This window comes from Phyllostomus discolor, chromosome 12 (assembly GCF_004126475.2).
Source record: "Phyllostomus discolor isolate MPI-MPIP mPhyDis1 chromosome 12, mPhyDis1.pri.v3, whole genome shotgun sequence".
NCBI lineage: Eukaryota > Metazoa > Chordata > Mammalia > Chiroptera > Phyllostomidae > Phyllostomus > Phyllostomus discolor.
The window spans coordinates 65,823,505-65,847,201 of NC_040914.2; the positions used below are offsets into that span (position 1 = coordinate 65,823,505).

The window sequence follows — 23,697 nt, forward strand, 5'->3', positions numbered from 1 at the left end:
GTCATACACCACGTGATTCCATTCACATGAAATATCCAGAACAGGTAAGTCCATAAAGACAGAACACAGACTGCTGGTTGCCAGTGGCCGTGAGGACGAATGAGGAGAGACTGCTTAATGGTGAGGGATTTGACGATGGAGTGATGGATATTTGTAAGCACCATAGAGGTGGTGGTTGTACAACATTGTGAATGAAGTAAAAGACATTGAATTTTCCCTTTAAAATGACCCTTTAAAGAACAAAGGAGGGGCTTGTCTTGCTCACCATCCCTCTTCACTCCTAAGCGGATGCAGTTAAACCACCTGGAGGGGTCAGCTTCCACCAGTGCTGTTCCGTCAGGGGCGACTTGGCTTCCCGGGAGACATTTAACAATGTCTAGAGATATTTTGGGCTGTCACAACGAGGGGGGTGCTGCTAAATCTCCAACAGTTCACAGGACAGCCCCTTCCACCAAGAATGACCTGGCGTCATGGTTCAATTGTGCCAAGGCTGAGAAACCTGGGCCACATGGTCAGGCACTGAGGGTGGGAGGGGGCTGAAAGGCCTCCAGGGTAAGCCAACAGGTAGACGAGCACCCTCCCTAGTACGCCTCTCTGGTTCCAGTCAGGTAGTCAGGCCTTTTTTTTTTTGGAAATGATGGGGAAGAGCAGCTTTTGGTTTCCTCTGAAGCTAACCATGCCACTCTCCTTTCTCTTCTCAGATGCTTCTTCTCACAGACTGTCGTTTCTGATAAGAAAAGCCCTGGACGGCACTGTGAGTGGTCGCACCCCCAAGACAATAAGAAGCTTTCCTTTAAATACTACCCTTCTGGCCCGGTATAAAAGGAGCCAAAGGTTGAGATCCCTAAGTGTCCTAGGAGAAAGGAATACTGATAGAGGGAAGATAGCAGAATCTTTTTGCAGTCGTGCATTCCTTGGAAAAACCTAATACAATGTATGTATCTTTTCCCTGGAAAAATTTACATGTAAACAGCCACATAAAATTTCAGGGGGCTAACCAATCTAATGTGTCCCAATCAGGAAAGAACCCCTTCCTTTTGTGAAGGACGTATGGAATCGCCTGGTCCCTCTGAGAGCAATGAGGGTCAACCACAGACGAGCTCACCAGTCCTCCCCGGGGACGTGTTTCAGGGTCACTGGCTGGTTACACGGCTGCTGATGAACACAGGTTCCCATCACACACAGAAATGGAGGCATCTGCCCGCTTCCCTGGCAAAATCTGGATTCGGTCTCTAGAAACACAAGGTCTGGCACCCACGGTACCAGTAAAACCTTTTCATATACTTTTTTTGTCTGTGTATCTTCCTTTGAGAACCAGCCACACCTCTTCCCACCTGACAGATGAGGGTAACATTCTCTTCTCCACACAGGACATGTACTTTTCGGCCCCAGACCACACATGTAAAAGCCTCTTTCTGTACTCCTTAAATAAACTCACCGAAGCTGCAAAGTAGTGCGCAAAGCTGTCATGAGGGTTCCACTGCACCGCTCCGATGTCCCACTTGCTCTGGCGAGAGATCTTCCGGTGACCTTCGAAAGGGGCATCTAGACTAACGATGTATAGGAACCGGCGGCTAGGAGAACAACATCAACACGATGACAATAGAGCATTAGCATTAAGACAGAAAAACACATTTAGGATTACCTATGATTTGCACACAGTACTCAGAAACCCCCACATACATTTGTCTACTCTGAAAGGCATGCAAGTGACAAGAGTAACTCAAGGTGGCTGTTGGACAAGCAGAAGCCACACCCCCGTGAGAGTCTCCCTCTAGAGCTGTCTTCCCCACCACATCCACAGATGTCTGACCCGCCCTGCGCCCCCCACCCCCTGCCCCACCCCCACCCCACTGCTTCCCCCTGCACTCGGCTCCATGGCTCCATCGCTGCCCTTCTCTCAGCCTTTCCCAATGGCCCAGCTGGGGCAGCAACTGCTTCTCCAGTACTCCCAACACGTGCTTTGCACTTTGACTGTAGCACTTATCTCTGCAGCAGAACTGCTAATGTGAAGGCTCTTGTCCTGACCCAACTGACTGTTTGGAGCAGGGACCAAATCTCGAATACCTTTGTATGTTCAGAATCACCAGGCACAGTGCTCTGTTTTCAACAAATGCATGTTGAATTAAACACATCACTTATCACTTAACCAAATATTCTGTAGAAAATCTCAAATTCCTTTGCGAGTCATCTACCTGAAAAAGTCAATCTATCAATAATTAAATCTAAAAAACAAACTAAACAAACAAGAACAGACAGAATCACGGATACAGAAAGCGTGATGGGGGAGGGGTTGTGGGGAAATGATGAGGTGAGAGGATTAAGAAGTACAAATGGGTAGTTACAGAACAGCCACGGGGGTATAAAGTATAGTACAGGAAATGGAGTAGCCCAAGAACTTATATGCATGACCCATGGATATGAACAGGGTGAGGGAGCATTGCTTGAGGGAGCAGGGGGTGCTGGGTGCAGGAGGGGCAAAGGGAGAAAAATCAGGACAACTGTAATAGCATAATCAATAAAATACAATTTAAGGAAAAATCCTTGTTGTATGAATTAACATCTCAACTGCCATCAGCTATCGATTCATTGTTCAAGAGCACTCCCTGCCCCTGGATATCAATGACGGCAGGTAAGCTCAAAAATGAAGAAAGAGATGAATAGCTACTGCTCAGAAAAGACAGGAAATGAAAAGCCAAAATGCATGGAAAACTCTAGCAGAAATCTGAGAAAGGATGATTAAGGGAGAAGGAATGCACAGGTAAGACACAAATTCACTGAACTTTAACCTCTGGCTGGTTCAAGTCTTGCCATTTAGAACAAAAAGTGGAAAAAGGGTAGGAGCTAAACACAGGGGTGCGTGTCGTCAGGGGAGTTCAGAGGCTGCAGAACAAATACAGAAAAGAAAGTGGGCAATTAGGAAAAACATGCCTGACTGAACATGCTTGTTTATCTTCATTGCCCTCTAAAGAATCACTAAATTATAAGAGTAAGAACATAAAAGGCAGAAACCCACAAAGACAATGAAAATGAGAGAGGAAATGAACAGCGATAGGCAGGTGGTGACTGAGCTCGAGCAAAGAAAGCTGCTGCCCAAGTGCCTGCAGATAAGAGCACTAGAAACCCACTGGCTCACACTGCCAGGGCTGCTCAGGAGCTGGAAAAGGAAAAGGAGAGAGGGACTGGAGAACCAACAGCAGAACCAAACCCAACAAGAACTGCCTGAAAGAACTAAGGCGAGTAGTTCAAGAGCACCCCACAGAGCTGGCATCTGCACCTCTCCTCCTCCTGCGTGGAGGGTGGGTGTTCAGAGAGACTGCTCCTGAGAAGCCCAGGCCTGGGACAAGAGGCACAGCAGAGAGTAAGTGAGAGGGGCTGTGCTCTGAACAGGATGTGAAGGACCGTCCCCCTGCTCAGCACTCACAATGCCTGACTTTTAGTCTTCAGGGACTGGTGACAGGAGGAAATGACCAGCCCCAGAAGGAGCAAACAAACCAATAATAACAAAGAAACCATGGAGATAATGACGTTTAGGGCACCCTCCAACAAAAGGGCCTGGGTCCCACCTGATCTCCCTACAGTGAACCCCACCACCACCCACGTGAAGGGAGATTCCAACACTCTCTAATATTAATGGAGAGCCCAGGGCAGCAGCCCCCAGAGGAAACTTCAAAGACAGAGATCAACACAATCAAAAGAAAGAAAAAGGAAAGGAGGGTAGCACAGAGAAGAGAAAAAAACCTGGATTTAACATTTTCAGAGAGGTAAAGGAAGACAATGTAAAGAACAAAGACCAAAAAAGAACTTTTGGAAATTAAAATAATAACTAAAATGGAGAAATCTGATAGCAAGGCTGGAAGTTAAAGTTAAAGAAAACTCCCAGAATGCAAAACAGAAAGACGAAAGAGAATCCATACAGGATATTCAACTAATAGTAGCTCCACAAAGCATGTGAAGAGGAGATAAAGGGGGGAAAATATTGAAGACATAATACAGAAAAATTTATTCAAACTAAAATACAGATTTTCACACCCACTACCACGATCATCACTACCACCACCACCACCATCCACCACCACCACACCAAGAAAAAAATAAGATAAAATACACAGATTTTCAGATTGAAAAGGCATTCCAAGGTGCTAAAAATTATTTTGTAACTTAATTGGAATGTTGATCACATGGGTGTATACATTTGTAAACTTATTTGAGCTTTTCACTTTATCCACTTTCCTACACATATTTAAAGTTCCATACAAGAAAATGAGGCCCTGGCTGGGTAGCTCAGTTGGTTAGAGCATCGTCATGATGCACCATGGTTGCGGGTTCAATCCCCAGTCAGGGCACACACAAAAACAACCAATGAATGTATAAACAAGTGGAACAACAAATCCATGTTTCTGTCTGTCTGTCTCTGTCTCTCTCTCAAATCAATTTTTAAAAAAAGAAAGAAAATGAAATGGTGAACTTCAAGCTCATGTTGAAAATAATATGGCTGTACACACCATAACAGGAACACTTGCATAATCCATTTACATAATATCCATTTACATAACCCCATTCTCTGCTAGAATGCTACATGCTACGTCCACATTAGTGAACGCTGAGAATTCTAACATTTGAGAGACAGACAGTAGTCCAGGGCATCTGAGAGTATTTTATGAAATGCTGATACAGCTACATGATGTATGCTATGATTTTTTAAAGGTTTTATTTATTTATTAGAGAGAGGAGAAGGGAAGGAAGAGAGGGAGAGAAACATCAATGTGCATGAGAAATATTGATTAGTTGCCTCTCACACATCCCCAAGTGGGGATTTGGCCCGCAACCCAGGCATGTGCCCTGACTGGGAATTGAATCGGCAGATTTTGGTTCACAGGCCGGTGCTCAATCCATTGAGCCACACCAGCCAGGGCATATGTTATGATTCTATTGTTTAGATAAAAAAAGTAATAAAGTAAAGAAAAGAGGGAGTCTGTAAGTGCCCACACATGAATAAAAAAACAGCCACACACAGAAGTAACCACAGTGAAAATGGACACCCACTGGAGACAAAGAATACCAGACACAAAGAAAGGATTTGAAAGCCTCCAAGACAAAAAACAGATCACACACAGAGTCCAGAATGAGAATGGCATAAAACCTCTCAACAATAACTTAGAAAAGGAACCCCAAATACAATTCAACCCAACAATGGCTGCATGACTACATTAGAAGAGGGGGAAGGGCAAGTATATATAAAAGGGCCTCAGAGCAAAGTAAAAGTGCTAAATCTTCATCTTATGTTGTAATAAGTCAATCTGTAATGTCTACAACAGACAAATCAAGATAGAGCAGTATATGTACACTACTCGCAAAAGTGGAGGAAATCTAAAAGAAACAGCTAAAAATGGCTCAAGTAGTTGCTACTGGTGAGCAGCATCAGGAGTTGTGAAACGGTGAGGTTGGATTCTACTGTCTGACAATATAAGCCTTGTAATGCTAGTTGACTTTTTAAACTCCATTTTTTAAAAAGCTTAAAAACTGGATAGGAAATTAATATAACATGCCATCGAACTGTACACTTTAAGTGGGTGAATTGTATGGTATGCAAATTATAGCTCAAGTGAGGAAGGCCCTGGTCAGTGTGGCTCAGTTGGCTGGAGCGTTGTCCCATAAACCAAAAGGTCATAGGTTCATTTCCCAGTCCGAGCACATGCTCAGGCAGTGGGTTTGGTCCCTGCAGGGGCATGTATGATAGGCAAACAACTGATGTCTCTCTCTCCCAACAATGTTTCTCTCTCACATCAATGTCACTCTCCCTGTCTCTCTCCCTCCCTTCCCCTCTCTCTAAAATCAATAATGTCCTCAGGTGAGGATTAAAAAAAAATTTACTCAAGTAAGTAGGGAAGGGGCAGAAAAGAGACATACCAATTTTTCCTTTCCTATGCACCCAATGTGACACAGGAAAATGGTACTGATAATTGTCGCTGGGAAGGGAAGTCAGAGGGAAACTTTTTTCCATTGCATATCCTTTTGAATTATTTAAATTTTTGCTATGTGCTTTTTTTAAGGTAAATTAAAGCATGATTTCAAAATAAAATAATGAGGTTAACAGAAAATACTTCACCAATTTGTCAATGGGCTCATAACCACATTAATGAAAATGCAGCTGCGTTTGAGAGGTAGGGCATGAATCTAGAGCACTATAGAAGGGAAGGGGGACTGTGCCCATGAGATGCTCCCACGCTGGCACAATGTTAGGGTAGTTAGCAAATTCAGGGAATCTGACATTTTTTTTTAAATGAACCTGAGTTTATTTTTTAAATGCTTCTTGGTGTAATCTTTTGATCTGGGGGATTTTGTAGAATGTACAGTTGTGAGTAATTCTGATTTCGCACATTGACTTCCTGAGCTCACATTCATGTTTATTTCTCTTTTTTAAAAGATTTTATTTATTCATTTTCAGAGAGGGAAGGGAGGAAGAAAGAGAGAGAGACATCAATGTGCGGTTGCTGGGGGCTGTGGCCTGCAACCCAGGCATGTGCCCTGACTGGGAATCGAACCTGTGATGCTTTGGTTCGCAGCCCGAGCTCAATCCACTGAGCTACGCCAGCCAGGGCTGAATCTGACATTTTTTTTTGAGCCAGAATACACTATAGAAATTAGGTAGTCCTATTTATTCACGATGAGATCGAATTCCTTCATGAGAAAGCCAAGTCCAAGGAGGCCAGCGTCCAAGGGATCATGATCGATGGCTCTGCCAAACAAGAGCTGGGATCCCTTCCACCTTAGCAATACCCGTCAACCTGGACAGCCGGCATCCTTCTACAGAGTCTGTGTGGTAAAGAGAAAACTGCAATTTCAAGACCAAACTGCCAGTCACTAAAATTTCAAAGGAATTTTATTGTTCGCCTCTCAGGGCAAAGACAAAAATAACTGCAAATAATCCCTAGAAGTATCCCTGCGATCACTAGGGTAGCAGAACTCAACCCTATGACCATAACCCTTAAATATAAGAATATTTTCCAATTTCCCAGAAACCTCTTAATTTGCTATTTGTTCCCAGAAGTCATGACAGACAAACAGCAATCTCACTTACCCGGAAAGCACTGCATACTGCCCCAGACAGTCCACAGACATTGCAGTTGCCTGTGAGAGAGAAAACAGATTCAGTTCTGCTGGCAAGGCAGGCTCAGGCTGGAGATGACAGGCAGGTAGTTAGCCGTGGTTGGGTCTTCCTCTTCCCATGGCCATGGTAGTCCTAGCTTCCAGGTATCGTTAGTTCCCAACAGTGGATACTTCTACCCCCTTCTAGGTCTCATCCAAATGTCACATTTAAGCCCTGGCCAGGAAGCTCAGTTGGTGAGAGCGCTGTCTCAATACACCAAGGCTACAGGTTCAATCCCTGGTCTGGGCACATGTAAGAAGCAACCCGTGAATGCATAAATAAGTAGAACAACAAATTGATGTTTCAATATCTTTCAATCTCTCTCTCTCTTTCACTTTCTCTCTCCCTTCCTCTCTCTCTAAAAAAGTCAATAAATTTTTTTTAATTTTAAAAGGCATAAGATATAAATGAATTTCACAGAAAAATCAAATTGCCAGTTAAACATGAAAAAATACTTCATCAGTATCAGGGAAATACAAATTAAACTCAAAAATGATAGACCGTTTCATATGCACTAGATAGGTGGAAATCTGTCAGATGTACGGAGAAGAGCTTGATGTGGACAGAAATCTCTGTCTGTTTTGTGCATGGTTTATCGAAATCCTTTCAGGCTGCTATAACAAGATATCATAGACTTGGTGGTTTATAAACTACAGAAATTTATTTCTCACTTTTGTGGAGGTTGGGAAGTCCAAGATCAAGGTGCTGGCAGATTTGGTGTCCGGTGAGGACTCTCTTCCTAGGCTGCCTACCTGTAACCTCACAGGGCGGAAGGGAAGGGAGCTTTCTCCAGGCAAAGAGCGCTGATCACATTCCTGAGTGCTCCACCCTCATGATTTAATCCCCTCCCGCAGGCCCCACCTCCTAACCCAAAACCTTGGGTTTTAGGTTTCAACTTCTGATTTGTGGGGGCATACAGATATCCAGAGCACTGCACTGCTATGTCCACAGTACGTCCCAGATATCTATTATACAACAGACTCTCAATAAAGAACTGCTGGAAGGGTGAGAAATTTAAGTATGTGGTAATCCCAAGTGTTGATAAGGATATGGCCCAACAGGAAAATTTTTAAGCACTGCTACAGGGAGTACCAAATCTCAATCGCTTTGGAAAACAACTCGGTATTTGCTAAAAACGCTGAAGAACATGCACATCCCACAACCCAGCAATTCTACCCTATGTAAATACCGTGGTTACATATCACCATCTGCAAAAAACAAGAGATTTGGAAACAACCAAATGTTCCATGGACAGAGGGATGAATTGAGTGTGGCGCATTCATACAAAGGAACCGGACTTCAAAGCCAAATTAGTGAGCCACGGCATGATAGTCGCCATGGATGAGCTCCGAAAATAACATAGGGAAAAAAGGAAGTCACAGAATGCATACCATATGACTCCATTTTAATAATGGTCAAAACTATCAGAATAAAACAAAGTATCATTTATATTTACATATGTGTGGTAAAAAAGCAAAGAAATAATCCAAAATTCAGGGGAGTCACTTCCTCTAAAGGGCATTAAAAGAGGGACATGTTTTGGAGAAAATGTATTCAGGCTTTAAAAAATAACTAAAATAGCCTATTCCTTAAGGTGTGTGGAGAGTACATTTTATTATTTTTCTTTACATAGTACAATATCACTGATCTAGTCCATAATAGATCATTTTTATGTGAAAACATTTTTAAATATTTAAAAATGCCTTATAAAGACTAGACCACAATATGGAGAAATGAGAAAGCTTGCTTAAAAATGGTGAAAACCTTAGTAGAATCGGTAAGACTAAATTTAGGGAAAAGAAACTGTATATAAGCACAGTACTCTAGCTGGTAAACCAGTTTCCTTCAAGGGCACAAGATAGCAATTCTGAAATCCCTTATACATATATACCGGAACAAACAAGTAAGTAAGTGGATGGAAGACAGTAGGAGCCAGACTTCTGTTCAAGTGGGCAGTTAATGATAAACAAAGGGTGGAGGCCACTATGATCCACGTGAAAATGGATTAGGGTTAAAAATTTAAGTATAAACTAGCCCTGGCTGGCGTAGCTCAGTGGATTGAGCGCGGGTTGGGAACCCAGCAACCACACATTGATGTCTGTCTGTCTGTCTGTCTGTCTCTCCCTCCCTCCCTCCCTCCTTTCCCTCTCTAAAAATAAATAAATAAAATCTTTAAAAAAGAAAAAACTTCTCATTAAAAAAAATTTTTTAAAAATAAAAAATTTTAAGTATAAACTCATTTATACAAATAAGGTATATACACAGATAAAGTATGCAGATAAAAGATATATATACAGATAAAATATAAGTATAAATACAGGTAAAGATGACTACATACAGAAATATTTATATATATATATATATATATATATATATACATGGGTTAGTGTACCTCTGTATATTTCTTATTTTGTCAGTTGAGGGGACCTAGAGGCAATGACACCCCCAAAGCAATGAACAGCACATCTAGCACCACATCTTGGTTTCTAATATAATTCTCCAACTGAAAAAACCAGAGCTCCTTGGAGAAAAGGCTAATTTAAGGAACGGGGCAAGAAACATACATAATGAGAGTTGGGCATCTTGTAGTGTCAGGAAGTATTTTAAAATTTTTTTAAAAGGGGGTATGCCACAGAACCACCTGAAAGAGATCCCAGTGACGAAAACTAAAACAATCTGGGCCACAGAATAATGGGATTATAATGCAAAGTATAAAATAAATATCTAGGAGTTCATACTGATATAAACAAATAATTCAATAAATAAATAAACTGGGGAGAATAACCCCCGTCTCCTTAAGTATGGGCTGTATATAGAGAGCTTTTGCCCAAGAGTACAGCTGTCCCCCACTTATCCATGGGGGGTGCGTGTCCAATATCCCCAGTGGATGACTGAAACCATGGGTAGTACAAACCCTCTACATACCATGCTTTTCCTTATACATGCATACCTATGACAAAATACTTAATTTCTAGGTTAGGAACACTAAGAGATTACAACACTAATAATAAAAAGACAATTATAACAACATACTCTAATCAAAGTTACATGAATGTGGTCTCTCACAAAATATCTTATAGTACTACACTCACCTTCTTGTGATGGTATGGGATGACACAGTGCCTACATGAGGAGATGGAATGAGGTAAATGACCTAGCATTAGGCTACTATTTAAGGGTTACTTGAAAACAGGCACTGTGATACTCCACAGTCTGATAACAATTGCTACTAAGTAACTAACAGGCAGGTAGCATATCCAGCCTGAATATACTGAACAAGGAATGATTCACGCCCCAGGAAGGATGGAGAGGGACAGTGCAAAATTTAAACATGCTACTCAGAAAGGCACAAGCTGTAAAACTTATATGTTGTTTATGTCTGGAATCTTCTAGCTAATATTTGTGGACCACACTTGACCACAGATAACTGAAATCATATAAAGTGAAACTGCTGATGAGGTAGGTAGTGGGGGCTACTCCATAGTAGAGACAAAGGGCAACAAGAGCATGTTTACATTGGGGAAACCTGGCAAGCACTACCCCGGCCGGTGATCAAGCCAACATCAGCAGTGGTGTGACAGGTTCACAGCACAGCCCCTGATATGATGTGATGAGAATGGCACCTTGTAAACCCTGGGGTATTCCTCCAAAAAAAGTATAATCCCAGTCTGATTATGAGAAAGACGTAGCCCTGGCTGGCGTAGCTCAGTGGATTGAGCGTGGGCTGGGAATCAAAGTGTCCCAGGTTCGATTCCCAGCCAGGGTACATTCCTGGGTTGCAGGCCATAACCCCCAGCAACCGCACATTAATGTTTCTCTCTCTCTCTCTCTCCCTCTCTCTCTCCCTCTCTCTCTCCCCTCCCTTCCCTCTCTAAAAATAAATAAATAAAATCTTTAAAAAAAAAAAAAAAGAGAAAGACGTAAGACAAATCCCAACTGAGGGACATTCTGCAGATGGTCAAGGTCATGCAAGGCGAAGAATGTCTGAAAAATTATCACAGCCAAGCGGAGTTGGAGGAAACGTGACAACCAAATATAGTGTGGTGTTCTACACGGAGTCCCCAGACAGGGTAAAGGACACTAGGCAAGAACTAAGAAGCACTCAGTAAAGTATGGATTTTGGTTAATAATGATATATCAATATTGATTAATTGCAGAAAATATACCACACGGGGTGAGATGTTACTAATAGAGGAAACTGAGTACAGGTGTATGGAAACTCTCTATACTGTGTTCCCAATTTTTCTATAAATCTAAAACTATTCTAAAATAAAAATTAATTTGAAAAACATGAAAATCTAAACAGTTTTTCCTAATTACTCTTATTAATCAATACAATTGATTTTTAAATTTTTAAAAAAGGTTTTATTGCCCTGGCTGGTGTGACTTAGTGGACTGAGTGCCAGGCTCTGAACCAAAAGTTTGCTGGTTCCATTCCCAGTCAGGGCACATGCCTGGGTTGTGGGTCAGGTCCCCAGTTGGGGACATGTGAGAGGCAACCACATAGTGATATTTCTCTCCCTCTCTGTCTTCCTCCCCTCCCCTCTCTCTAGAAATAAATAAAATCTTTTTTAAAAAGATCCTTTAAAAAATCTTTTTTTAAATATTTTATTTATTTATTTTTAGAGAGGGAAGGCAGGGAGAAAGAGAGAGAGAGAGAGAAACATCAATGTGCGGTTGCTGGGGGACATGGCCTGCAACCCAGGCATGTACCCTGGCTGGGAATCAAACCTGGGACACTTTGGTTCCCAGCCCGCGCTCAATCCACTGAGCTACGCCAGCCAGGGCTTAAAAAATCCTTTTTAAAAGATTTTATTTACCAGCCTGGCTGGCGTAGCTCAGTGGATTGAGCGCGGGCTGCAAACCAAAGTGTCGCAGGTTCGATTCCCAGTCAGGGTACATGCCTGGGTTGCAGGCCATGACCCCCAGCAACCGCACATTGATGTTTGTTTCTCTCTCTGTTTCTCTCTCTCTCTCTCTCTCTCTCTCTCTCCCTCCCTCCCTCCCTCCCTTCCCTCTCTAAAAAATAAATAAAATATTTTTTAAAGATTTTATTTACTTATTTTTATAGAGAAGAGAAGAAGAGAGGGAGAGAAACATCAATCTGTGAGAGATACAGTACATTGAACGGCTGCCTTCCGCAAGCCCCTAACTGGTAAGACCTGGCCGCACAACCCAGGCATATGCCCTGGCTGGGAATCAAACTGGTGTCCTTTGGTTCACAGAACACACTCAATCCACTGAGCCACAGCAGCCAGGGCCAGGGCCAACTTTTTAAATTTTTGTATTTATCAATTTTTTAAATATATCTCATTGATTATGCTATTACAGTTGTCCCATTTTCTCCCCTTCACTCCCCTCTGCCCTGCACCCTCCTCCCACCCATATTTCCCCGTTTGATTCATGTCCATGGGTCATAAATAAAAGTTCTTTGGCTTCTACATTTCCCATACTATTCTTACTCTCCCCATATTTTCCACCTACCATCTTTGCTACTTATTCTCTGTACATTTTCCCCCTCTCCCCCACACCACTTCCCTGTTGATAACCCTCCATGTGATCTCCATTTCTGTGGTTCTGTTCCTGTTCTAGTTGTTTCTTTAGTTTGCTTTTGTTTTTGTTTTAGGTGTGGTTGTTAATAATTGTGTTTGCTGTCACTTTACTGTTCATATTTTTTACCTTCTTTTTCTTAGATAAATCCATTTAACATTTCATATAATAAGGGCTTGGTGTTGATGAACTCCTTTAACTTGACCTAATCTGGAAAGCACTTTATCTACCCTTACATTCTAAAAGAAACTTTGCTGGATAGAGCGATCTTGGATATAGATCCCTGCCTTTCATGACTTTCCAGCCCCTTCTTGCCTTCAAGGTCTCTTTTGAGAAATCAGCTGACAGTCTGATGGGAACTCCTTTATAAGTAACTGTCTCCTTTCCTCTTGCTGTTTCTAGGATTCTCTCCTTAATTTTAATCTTGGCTAATGTAATTATGATGTGCCTTGGTGTGTTCCTCCTTGGGTCCAACTTCTTTGGGGCTCTCTGAGCTTCCTGGACTTCCTGGAAGTCTATTTCCTTTGCCAGATTAGGGAAGTTCTCCTTTATTATTTGTTCAAATAACTTTTCCACTTGTTCTTCCTCTTCTTCTGGTACCCCTATAATTCGGATGTTGGAACGTTTAAAGATGTCCTGGAGGTTCCTAAGCCTCTCCTTATTTTTTTTTTTTAATTCTTATTTCTTCATTCTTTTCTGGTTGTATGTTTCTTTCTTCCTTCTGGGACACCGTTTATTTGAGTCCTGGTTTCCTTCCCATCACTGTTGGTTCTCTGTACATTTTCCCTTATTTCATTTAGCATAGCCTTCATTTTTCCATCTAATTTGCGACCAAATGCAACCAATTCCGTGAGCATCTTGATTACCAGTGTTTTGAACTGTGCATCTGATAGTTAGCTATCTTTTCATCGCTTAGTTGTATTTTTTTTTCTGTAGCTTTGATTGATCTGTTCTTTCATTTGGGCCATTTTTTTTTGTCTTGACGCGCCTGTTCTGTAGTGAGGGGCAGAGCCTTAGGTGTTCACCAGGGCGGGGCAACTCACACTGCTGTGTTGTAATACTATATGTGGGGAAGGGGAAGGGGGTCCGAGAGGAAACAATGGCCCTTGCTCCACTCTCTGCCAGATTTCAGTCACTTCCCCCATTTCCCACCAGCAAAATTGGGCCCTTCTGGTGCTGATTCCCAGGTGGGTGGTTTTCGTACATTCTAGGACCCTGTGGGTCTCTCCAACGAACTCTCCTGTGAGGCTGGGAGTCTCTCCCACTGCTGCCTCAATCCCCACAGGTGTTTTCAATCAGGGGTTTGAGGCTTTATTTCCCCTCGCTGGGGCCCTGGGTTGTGCAGTCCGTCCCGCTCCCCAGTTGTTTCTCCCAGTTTATCTGCGTGCAAATGTGGAACAGCCCGCTCCACCAGTGGCTGCCTTGCCAGCCAGCTGCAGCCTTCCATGCCCTGCTCCACAATCTTCCGCCTTGCTGGGTCCTCCAGCCACCGCCTTGCCAGGAGTCCTCTCTGCCCAGCTGCCCATCTCTGCCCCTCCTACCTGTCTGGATGAGTATGTCTTCTTCTTTTTTTTTTTACACAGATTTTTTTTTTAATTTATTTTTAGAGAGGGAAGGGAGGGAGATAGAGAGAGAGAGAGAAACATCAATGTGCGGTTGCTGGGGGTTATGGCCTGCAACCCAGGAATGTACCCTGGCTAGGAATCGAACCTGGGACACTTTGGTTCCCAGCCCGCGCTCAATCCACTGAGCTATGCCAGCCAGGGCTTGAGTATGTCTTCTTTAACTCCTTGGTTGTCGGACTTCCTTAAGTTTGATTTTCTGTCAGTTCTGGTTGTTTTTTGTTTTTAAATTTTTGTTGTCCTTCTTTTGGTTGTGTAAGGAAGCACAGTGTGTCTACCTATGCCACCATCTTGGCTGGGGGGTCCCTAAATTTTGTATTTATCAATTTTAAAGAGAGAAAGGAAGGGGGGCAAGAGAGAGAGATCAATTTGTTGTTCCACTTATTTATGCATTCATTGGTTGCTTTTTTTTATTTTAGAGAGAGAGGGGAAGGGAGCAGGTTGGAGGAAGAGAGAGAGAGAAACATCAATTTATTGTTCCACTTATTTAGACATTCATTGGTTACTTCTTGTATGTGCCCTAATCAGGGACTGAACCCATACTCTTGATGTACAGGGATGACAACCTGGCCAACTGAGCTACCCAGCCAGGGCTTTTAATTTAACTGATTTTTTAAATTTATTCATCTGGCTGGTGTGGTTAAGTGGATTGAATGCCGGCCTGCGAACCAGAGGGTCACCAGTTGGATTCCCAGGCAGGGCACATATCTGTGTTGCAGGCCAGGGTCCCCAGTGAGGGGCGAGTGAGATATAGCCACACAGTTGATGTTTCTCTTCCTCCCTTCCTCTATGTCTAAAAATGAACAAAGAAATCTTTTTAAAAAATTAAAAATTTATTAATTCAACAAACATTTGTTGAGCATTGTTGTATACCAAGCACTATTCTAGGCACTAAGGTTACGGTAGTCAACAAAACAGTCTCCACCCTCAGGGAACTTACACTATAGTAAGGGAGAAAGATGAAAATAGACAAATATTGGGTGAGGGGAAAGTGGTACAAGGTGTGATCTGAGGAGGCAGAGACCAGCACACAAAACAATCCAAACTAAGGAATTCATATTCTATTCCAGGTACAACAGGAAGCTCCTGAAGGGTTTTCATCAAAGAAGAGATACAAAGAAATTTGTTTAAAAAAAATCACCTTGAAGAAAAAATAAGAATAAGAAAAAAACAAACAAAAGAACAGAAAAAAAATCACCTTGATATTTATCACAGCTTTAATCTAATTGCCCAGTACTGAAAACTACCTAAATGTCCATAAACAGGTAAATGAAATCACAAATTGTGATCTATCTATACACTGGACTACTACTGGGCAGTGAAAAGGAACGGACTAACAGATGTGTTCAACGACATGAATGAATCTCAAAAGCACAGGTTCAGTGAAAGATGCCAGACTCAAAAGGTGACACGCTGTTACAGAAATGATGTGTTCCATGTGTTACAGAAATCACAGCAGCCCCTGCCAGAGGGCGGGAGTGAGGGAAGAAGGCTGGCTGCACAGGGGCATACAGGAGTGCTTTAGAGTAATGAAAATGTTCTGCATTTTAACTGTGGTCGTAGCTCCAGGACTACATACATTTGTCAAAACTCAACCAATTATACTCATAAAAGGGTAAATTTTATTGTACATTAATTATACCTCAATAAACCTGGAGTTTTAAAAAAATCATTCTGGCTATGTGGAGGGTGTACTAGAAGGAGGCAAAAAGCTGGGGTGCAGGGCAATAAGGCCCAGAGTATGTCCGGCTACTTTGTTGTTTGTTTTAAGTATTTTTTATTGATTATGCTATTACAGTTTTCCCAATTTCCCCCCTTTATCCCCCCTCCACCCTGCCTCCCCAACCCTCCAGCATTCCCCCCTTAGTTCATGTCCATGGGTTGTACATATAAGTCCTCTGTTTCCTATACAATTTTTTTATCTTTCCCCGTCTATTTTATGCCTACTAATTACGCTTCTTCTTCTTCTCTGCACCTTTCCCCACCTATTCCTCTCTTCCCTCTCCCCAATGAACTCCCTCTGTGTGATGTCCATTTCTGATTCTGTTCCTGTTCTGGCTGTTTGCTTAGTTTTTGTTTTCATTGTTTTTCTTTTCTTTTAGGTTAATTTGTTGATAGTTATGAGTTTGTCATTTCAGTGTTCATATTTTTGATCTTCTTTTTTCTTAGGTAAATCCCTTTAACATTTCATACAGTAAGTACTTGGTGATGATGAACTCCTTTAACTTGACCTAATCTGGGAAGCACTTTATCTGCCCTTCCATTCTTTTTTTTTTTTAAGATTTTATTTATTTTTTTTTTTAGAGAGGGAAGGAAGGGAGATAGAGAGAGAGAGAGAAACATCAATGTGCGGTTGCTGGGGGTTATGGCCTGCAACCCAGGAATGTACCCTGACTGGGAATCGAACCTGCGACACTTTGGTTCGCAACCAGTGCTCAATCCACTGAGCTACACCAGCCAGGGCTTGCCCTTCCATTCTTAATGAAAGCTTTGCTGGATAGAGTAATCTTGGATGTAGGTCCTTACTTTTCATGACTTCAAATACTTCTTTCCAGCCCCTTCTTGCCTTCAAGATCTCTTTTGAGAAATTAGCTGATGGCCTTATGGGAACTCCTTTGTAGGTAACTGTCTTCTTTTCTCTTTCTGCTCTTAGGATTTTCTCTTTGTCTTTAATCTTGGGTAACTTAATTATGATGTGCCTTGGTATGTTCCTCTTCATGTCCAACTTCTTTGGGACTCTCTGGGCTTCCTGGACTTCCTGGAAGTCTATTTCCTTCGTCAGATTGGGGAAGTTCTCCTTCATTATTTGTTCAAATAAGTTTTCAGTTTCTTGCTGTTGCTCTTCTCCTTCTGGCACCCCTATAATTCAGATATTGGAACATTTCAGGTTGTCCCAGAGAGTCCTCAGCCTCTCTTCATTTTTCTGGATTCTTGTTTCTTCATTCTGATCCAGTTGGATGTTTATTTCTTCCTTTTGTTCCAAACCACTGCTTTGAATCCTGGTTTCCTTCTTGTCACTGCTGGTTCCCTGAACATTTTGCTTCATTTCATTTTGGGTATCTTTCATTTTTCGACCAAGTTCAATCAGTTCTTTTAGCATTTTGATTACCAGGGCTCTAAATTCTCCATCAGTTAGGTTGGCAATCTCCTCATCACTTAGTTCTGAGGTTTTGCTGTGTTCTTTCATTTGGGCCATATTTCTTTGTCTTGGTGCACCTGATAAGTTGTAAGGGGTGGAGCCTTAGGTATTCACCCCAGTAGGGCAAACCTCCTTGCTGCACCGCCTGTGGGGGAGGGGCCAGAGAGGGAGCAAAGCAGCTTGCCTGCTGGTCTCTAGCGCACTTTCCAACAGACTCTAGAGTTAGACTGGAAGTATCTCCCACTGCAGCAACACCCATGGCCCACAGACAGCTCTGAGTCTCAGTTTTCCCCTTAAGTCAGCCCCTCCTGTGCAACTCTACCAACTCGGCAGTTAGCCCCACCCCTCAGCTGCCTCACCACAGTTTTTCTGAGTCAGCCTACACAGCGGGGTCTGCCTTACCAGTCTGGTTGTCCTGGTTGATTTTTTAATTCCTTGGTTGTCGGAGTTCCATGCAGTTTGATCTTCTGGTGCTTCTGGTTGTTTAATGATTTTAGATTGGTTGTTATCCTCCTTTTTGTTGTGAGAGGAAGCGAAGGGTTTCTACCTACGCCTCCATCTTGGCCGAAACCTCTCTTCTTCCAGCTACCTTGGATATGTAGAGTTTGAGCCATCTCACAGATGCTGAAGTAGAGACATTTAGCAGAGAGCTGCTATGAATCCAAAGTTCCTGTTGTCATCACAATAATCATATCCTGTAGTATTTTTGCACTTATTGTTGAGTTGGAGACCTGTTAACTGCACATTCTGCCACCTTACCACTCTTTGAGAGTTCAAACTACTCAATTTCTACTACACTTTCAAATACTACAGATGATAGCCACAAGTGGTTCCTTAAATTGCAATTAATTAAAATTTATTTTTTAAGATTTTATTTATTTATTGTTAGAGACAGAGGAAGGGAGGGAGAAAGAGCTGGAGGGAAACATTAATGCGTGGTTGCCTCTCACATGCTCCCTACTGGGGACCTGGCCCAGAACCCAGGCATGTGCCCTGACTGGGAATCGAACTGGCATTCGTTTGGTTCGCAGGCCGGCACTCAATCTACTGAGCCACACCACCAGGGCTAAAATTTATTTTAAAATACAATATCTTAGTTGCACTAGTGCCATTTCAAGTGTTCAGTGGCCACATGTTCATCAGTACAGAAAATTCTACTGGATGATGTTGCCTGAGGAGATTATCTTTACGTTTTACAGTGTTAACACTCATTGATTCCAGGGACCGTTTCAGAGTAGTTGCCAAGAAGCATAGGTTCTTCACTAATACAAGGCATTGTCTTATAAAGTGAATGATCCTTCTATAAACTGTTAAGAAAAAGTTTCACTTTTCAGGCTGGGGTTTTTCACTGAAAAACTTAAAAGTGTAAATTTTCTTAAATGACTTTTAAAAGAGGAGGGGCATTTGAAAAGTTTATTGTTTGGCCTTTCTTTTCAGAAAGACAATATTAAGAGTTTCAACTTTTTGTTTCTACACTAATGAAACAGCTAATAAAATGGGTTCCCACCCCTCCTAATGAGCACCAAATTCAACCACAAAACCACGCTAATTTATGCTAAGATGTACCCTTTCAAATGAAAAATCAAAAAGAACAGAAACTCCCACAAGGCAGTTAAATTACCCAATTTACTTTGTCCTCTTAACTCTGACAACTGCTGTTTTGGTTTAATTATTTGACACTACTTCATAGCATCCTAATATGTGTCAGCACCTTCTCTGCAGGTCTCTTCAATTACATTTCCATCAAGAAGTATGGGTGAGACTGCTTGGGTTTCTATGAGAATTAAAGGCTTTACAGATTAGTGGCTTCCAAATTAGCAGGCTCAGAGGTACCAGATATGACTCTGTTCTTAGTCCCCACTGAAAGCAATTAACAAGGATAACAGGAATGTGGTTCTTTTTCCCCAAGAGTCTGGCACCTCCCTTAGGAGAGCTGGCCTCCCAGAGACACCATGCAGACAGTGCAAAGTGCTTCAGGATCCTTTAATCAGAATGCTGCTACTCAAATTCTCATGGGAACTATGTCAGAGAGCACCACAGGGCAAACTGGTCAGTGGCTCCACCACACACCGTCTTTACGGCAAAAACGGGATGGGGTTTTAGAAAGAAGAAAGCACACCACCTTGCTGTAGTTCAGACGTCTCTTCAGAATAAATCACCTGAGAATCAACACAGTGCCAGGCACAGCGTGCGCCTTGCAAAAGAGCTCAATAAATCTTGTTGAATAAGTGAGTAGAAAGCCTGGCACACAAAAGGCATTCCAGAAATATCTGTCGAAAAGAGAATCACCCAGCATGCTCTCCTCTCAGGAGCATGCCTGGGCCTTTCCCTTCCTACTCTTCTTCCCTGAGGCATATTACCTTTTCCTTGACCTCTCTTAGGCTCCAAGGGCCCTTCTTTGTCTTCTGTAACTGGTTTCCTGGGCCTATGCAGCCCAGCTGGCTCACTTCTAGTACCTCTGTAACTTTCTAAATAAACTTTATCTTATAATTTAAAAAATAAAGAAAAGAAAATCACCCAAACAGTGTCATAAGTGCTGGGGAAGGGGTGAGTGAGTATAATATGTATTGAGGAACAACTGTAAGATAGGCTCATACAGTAGGAAGCATGGCAGTGTAATGAGGCAGCAGAAATCCTGGGGCCAGATGCCTGAGGTCATATCCCCAGGCCGCCACACAATGGGAGGCCTTGGTCAAGTCACAGGATCAGCCAAACTAGGATCAGCTTTGCTGTTTGAAAAAGGGGATAGCATCCACTTATCTTGTGTGATTCATGAATTAGAAAAAGAAAATGTAGATAAATGGCAGTATAGCATAGGAAACGCAGGAAATAGAAAAATGGCAAAAATCCCTAATAGGTGCTAACGTTCATTGAAGCTTACTGTGTGCCTGTCACTGTGTCACACATTCTGAATATATGACCTCAAAATTCTCACGCCAACTCTATCAGGTAGGTACGACTCACACTTTCTCACAGGTGAGAAAAACTAATGCAGTGGGTGATGACAGGCTAGAGACTAAGCCGGGATTCAAACTCAGTAAATAGTTGCAGCATACACTTCTAGTCACTCACTATACGGTATTTTCCACTATTCTAGTATCAGCAACCACTCAAAGCTTAGCTGCTGAACCAGGCACTTTGCATTCAGTTTTCTACCAACTTCACCCCGAAATTTTGTGAGGCAGGGTTAAGTCCCATTGTCGAGGTTCAGAGAAGCTCTGTGACTTGACCAAAGTCACTAAGTGCGCCCCGGACTCGAAGAGCAAACACTCCCTCGCTCCCCACCCAGGCCTTGGGAAGCGCACCCCTATGCTTCGGTATCCCACGGCAGACCCCACTCCCCGTACCCCGCGCGTAAGCCTGAAACCCTGCTCGTGTCTGGCGTGTCTGGACCAACCGCCAACAATCCTCAAGATTCCCCTCACACACTCAGGTCTGACCGCTCAGGGACACCCTCTTTTCCATTACCCCAACACCGACAAGGATGTCGCGGTCGCCCTCGCCGCCCCGACACAGACCCGGCAGCATGGGGGAGGGGAATCCGGGAGGGCGCATGCCCAGAAGGCTCCGTTTGGTCTCCAGCTCACCTGCGAGTCTCGGAACTCCACCACCACGTTCTCGCTGCTCCATCGTGCTGCCATCTCCCCGCCGGGGTCAGCCCGGCCCCCACGACTGCGCCTTCCTACCACCCAAACCCACGTTCCTGGCCTCGGCGGGCCCCAAGCAGCCCTCTGGAGAACCCTGCCACACCACGCCCCACCTCCGTCTGACTATAAACCATTGGCTCACCCAAATACTGGCTCTGCCCCTCTTCCCGGTTCCTCCAATTGTGGCACCGTGCCTACCCAAACGGGCACGCCCCCCCACTTCCGTCACTCCGCTAAAGTCACCCAAACTCCGTGCGACTGCGGTCACACGCCCCCTAGAGCAAGATCTGCTGGGAGTTGTAGTCCAAGGTCCCGTTGGGCTCGGTAACCTGGGTAGAATAAGGTTTGGCGAGGTGAGGGGTATGTTGTCCTCCCTGTCCCCTGGATCATGTCCCGGGCAAGTCCTAGGATGTTTACAAACTAAAACCCAACATTCTTACAAACCCGAAGTTACCTCTTCCCCTAACGTCTGCCATAAAGGCATTGAATGTGTGACTTACTGTATCATACAATACAGCAGCACCTACCAAAGTGTTCAGGGACCCAGGGGATCTCCATGACCCTTTCAAGGCATTTCCGAAGGCAAAACAGTTTTGATAATCATACTAAGACTTTATTTGCCAAGCCCTGGCTGGCATAGCTCAGTAGATTGAGTGTGGGCTGCGAACCAAAGTGTCACAGGTTTGATTCCCAGCAAGGGTACATGCCTGGGTTGCAGGCCATGACCCCCAGCAACCGCACATTGATGTTTCTCTCTCTCTCTCCCTCTCTAAAAATAAATAAATAAATAAATAAATAAATAAATAAATAAATAAATATCTTTAAAAAGAAGACTTTATTTGCCTTTTCGTTTTCTCTCACCAGTATAGAGTGGAGTTTTCTAGAAGCTACACAATTGTAGTAGATTGAATGGTAGAAGCAGATGTGAGAATCCAGAGGGGTGTTTTTTGGGTTTGTTTGTTTTAACTTTCATAGGAGCTTATTTGAGTCAAACTGATGATGAACACCAGGGAAAAAGATCTCAAATGCTTCTCCAGTGTTTTTGTTTTTTAGCTAAGCCAGATTTTAAAGAGATTTGCCACTTTTCCCGCTGAAATGTTTCTTTTTTAATTGCCTGATGAGAGAGAAAGAGAGCAACATCAATTTGTTGTTCCAATTATTTATGCATTTGACGCTTGTTTGTGCCCTGACCAGGGATCAAACCCTCAACCTTGGTATATGGGCATGACGCTCTAACCAACTGAGCTATCCCACCAGGGCCCCACTGAAATGTTTTTGTTTTGGAAAATACAGTTCTTTTTCATTTACAAAATGTATTGTTAATTTTAGTGTGCATTAATGTAACAGGGTGCAGCCCAGAGAGGGGCCCCAAATAGGGATTTGGAATGGGATCCAGAACTCAAGGTGTCCAGGAAATATTAGAAAGATATATAAGATGTCCTCACCCCTTCCCTGGATGGGGTTGAGTTGGAGAAAGGGACACATGGAGCAGGAACATGCAGAGCTGTTTTGTACAGCAGCAGCTTTGCAGCTAACCTCTAGCATGGTCATTTAACATATCTATAACCTTCAACTGGTTTCATAGATAGTTGTGGCCATGCCTTGAGCCAGGGGGATGGAAGTGACTTCCACCCAAGATATAACTGGGCGGGCAGCTCCCCCTAGTTATAGCTCCTGAGTGAGAGCTTGGACAAGATTGGCTCCATGACATGAGGCCACACCTGCTCAGACTCACAATGGCAGCCCAGTAAACTTGGAATAATGCAGGAATGCTGGCAGGTGTAACTGATTGTAGGAGGAGCCGGAGGTGAGAGTACAGAGGAAGGTTGGCACGGGGATTTAAACCCAGACTCGGCAGCCATGCGAGAGGGGAGAGAACCATGCAGTTTTGCCAGAGTGGGGACCCTCGCAGCTTTGGCGGGGAGAGAACCATGTGACTTTGCCAGAGTGAGGACCACATGGCTTTGGGGTGCTCCCTTTGGCCACATGGCTTAGGAAGTAGAAGAGACTTTGCCTGGAAGAAAAGGGGTGAAAGGACTCTTACTAGTGGGCCATGAGAAGGTGCCACACGGCTTTGGATTAACTGGAGATTGTGGCCACAACACAGCTGGTTGTGGCAGGAGCCCGAATCACAGACTTCTACTTCTTTTCCTGAGATACGGTACCCCAGATTAGGGCAGAGGGAGAAGGAAGGACTGTGTGTGTCTATGGGTATCCTCACAGACTTTAATACTTTAATGAAGACATTAAATCACTACTCTAAGTCTGTATAGCTTTAAATAAATATTTCCTTTCCTTTTCACAAATCTCTGGCATTGAGAGATATCTTTCCTCTGGCAGTGGGCATAGTGAACCTGGGGGGTCCTTTTTGTAATAGTATATCATACTGTTCTTGTCCCTGTTCTGTAACATTAATGTTTAAGTAAAATAATAAATAAATATTTAAAATTCTGTTTTAATTTCTAATAATTACTATCTAAATAGCCTGCCTAAAAATTTGGCTGGAATGGGGAGGAAATCTTTAATAATTCTTAATAGTGTAAATGATCCTGAGATCAAAAAGTTTGAGAATTGCTGTGATAGCATGAT

General features: G+C 43.0%; 1 protein-coding gene across 5 annotated transcripts in view; it reads right to left on the bottom strand.

The window, feature by feature from the left end:
- The window catches only part of WDR59 (WD repeat domain 59), an 81,031-nt gene extending 59,721 nt beyond the window's left edge, over positions 1 to 21,310 (bottom strand). For 3 of the 5 annotated variants that reach the window (XR_004900063.1, XM_036012217.1, XM_036012218.1), the window contains exons 1-3: positions 21,049 to 21,225; positions 7,082 to 7,131; positions 1,439 to 1,574 (exon numbers count right to left, since the gene is read on the bottom strand). Coding sequence is in view for 4 of the 5 variants with exons in the window: in XM_036012217.1 (XP_035868110.1) it covers positions 1,439 to 1,574; positions 7,082 to 7,131; positions 21,049 to 21,102 (240 nt within the window). In the remaining variant the exon portion in view is untranslated. Of the gene's footprint in view, positions 1 to 1,438; positions 1,575 to 7,081; positions 7,132 to 21,048 lie in introns of all 5 variants that reach the window. The other 2 variants (XM_028501762.2, XM_028501761.2) reach the window with 2 other exon arrangements.
- Between the last annotated feature and the right edge of the window lie 2,387 nt (positions 21,311 to 23,697).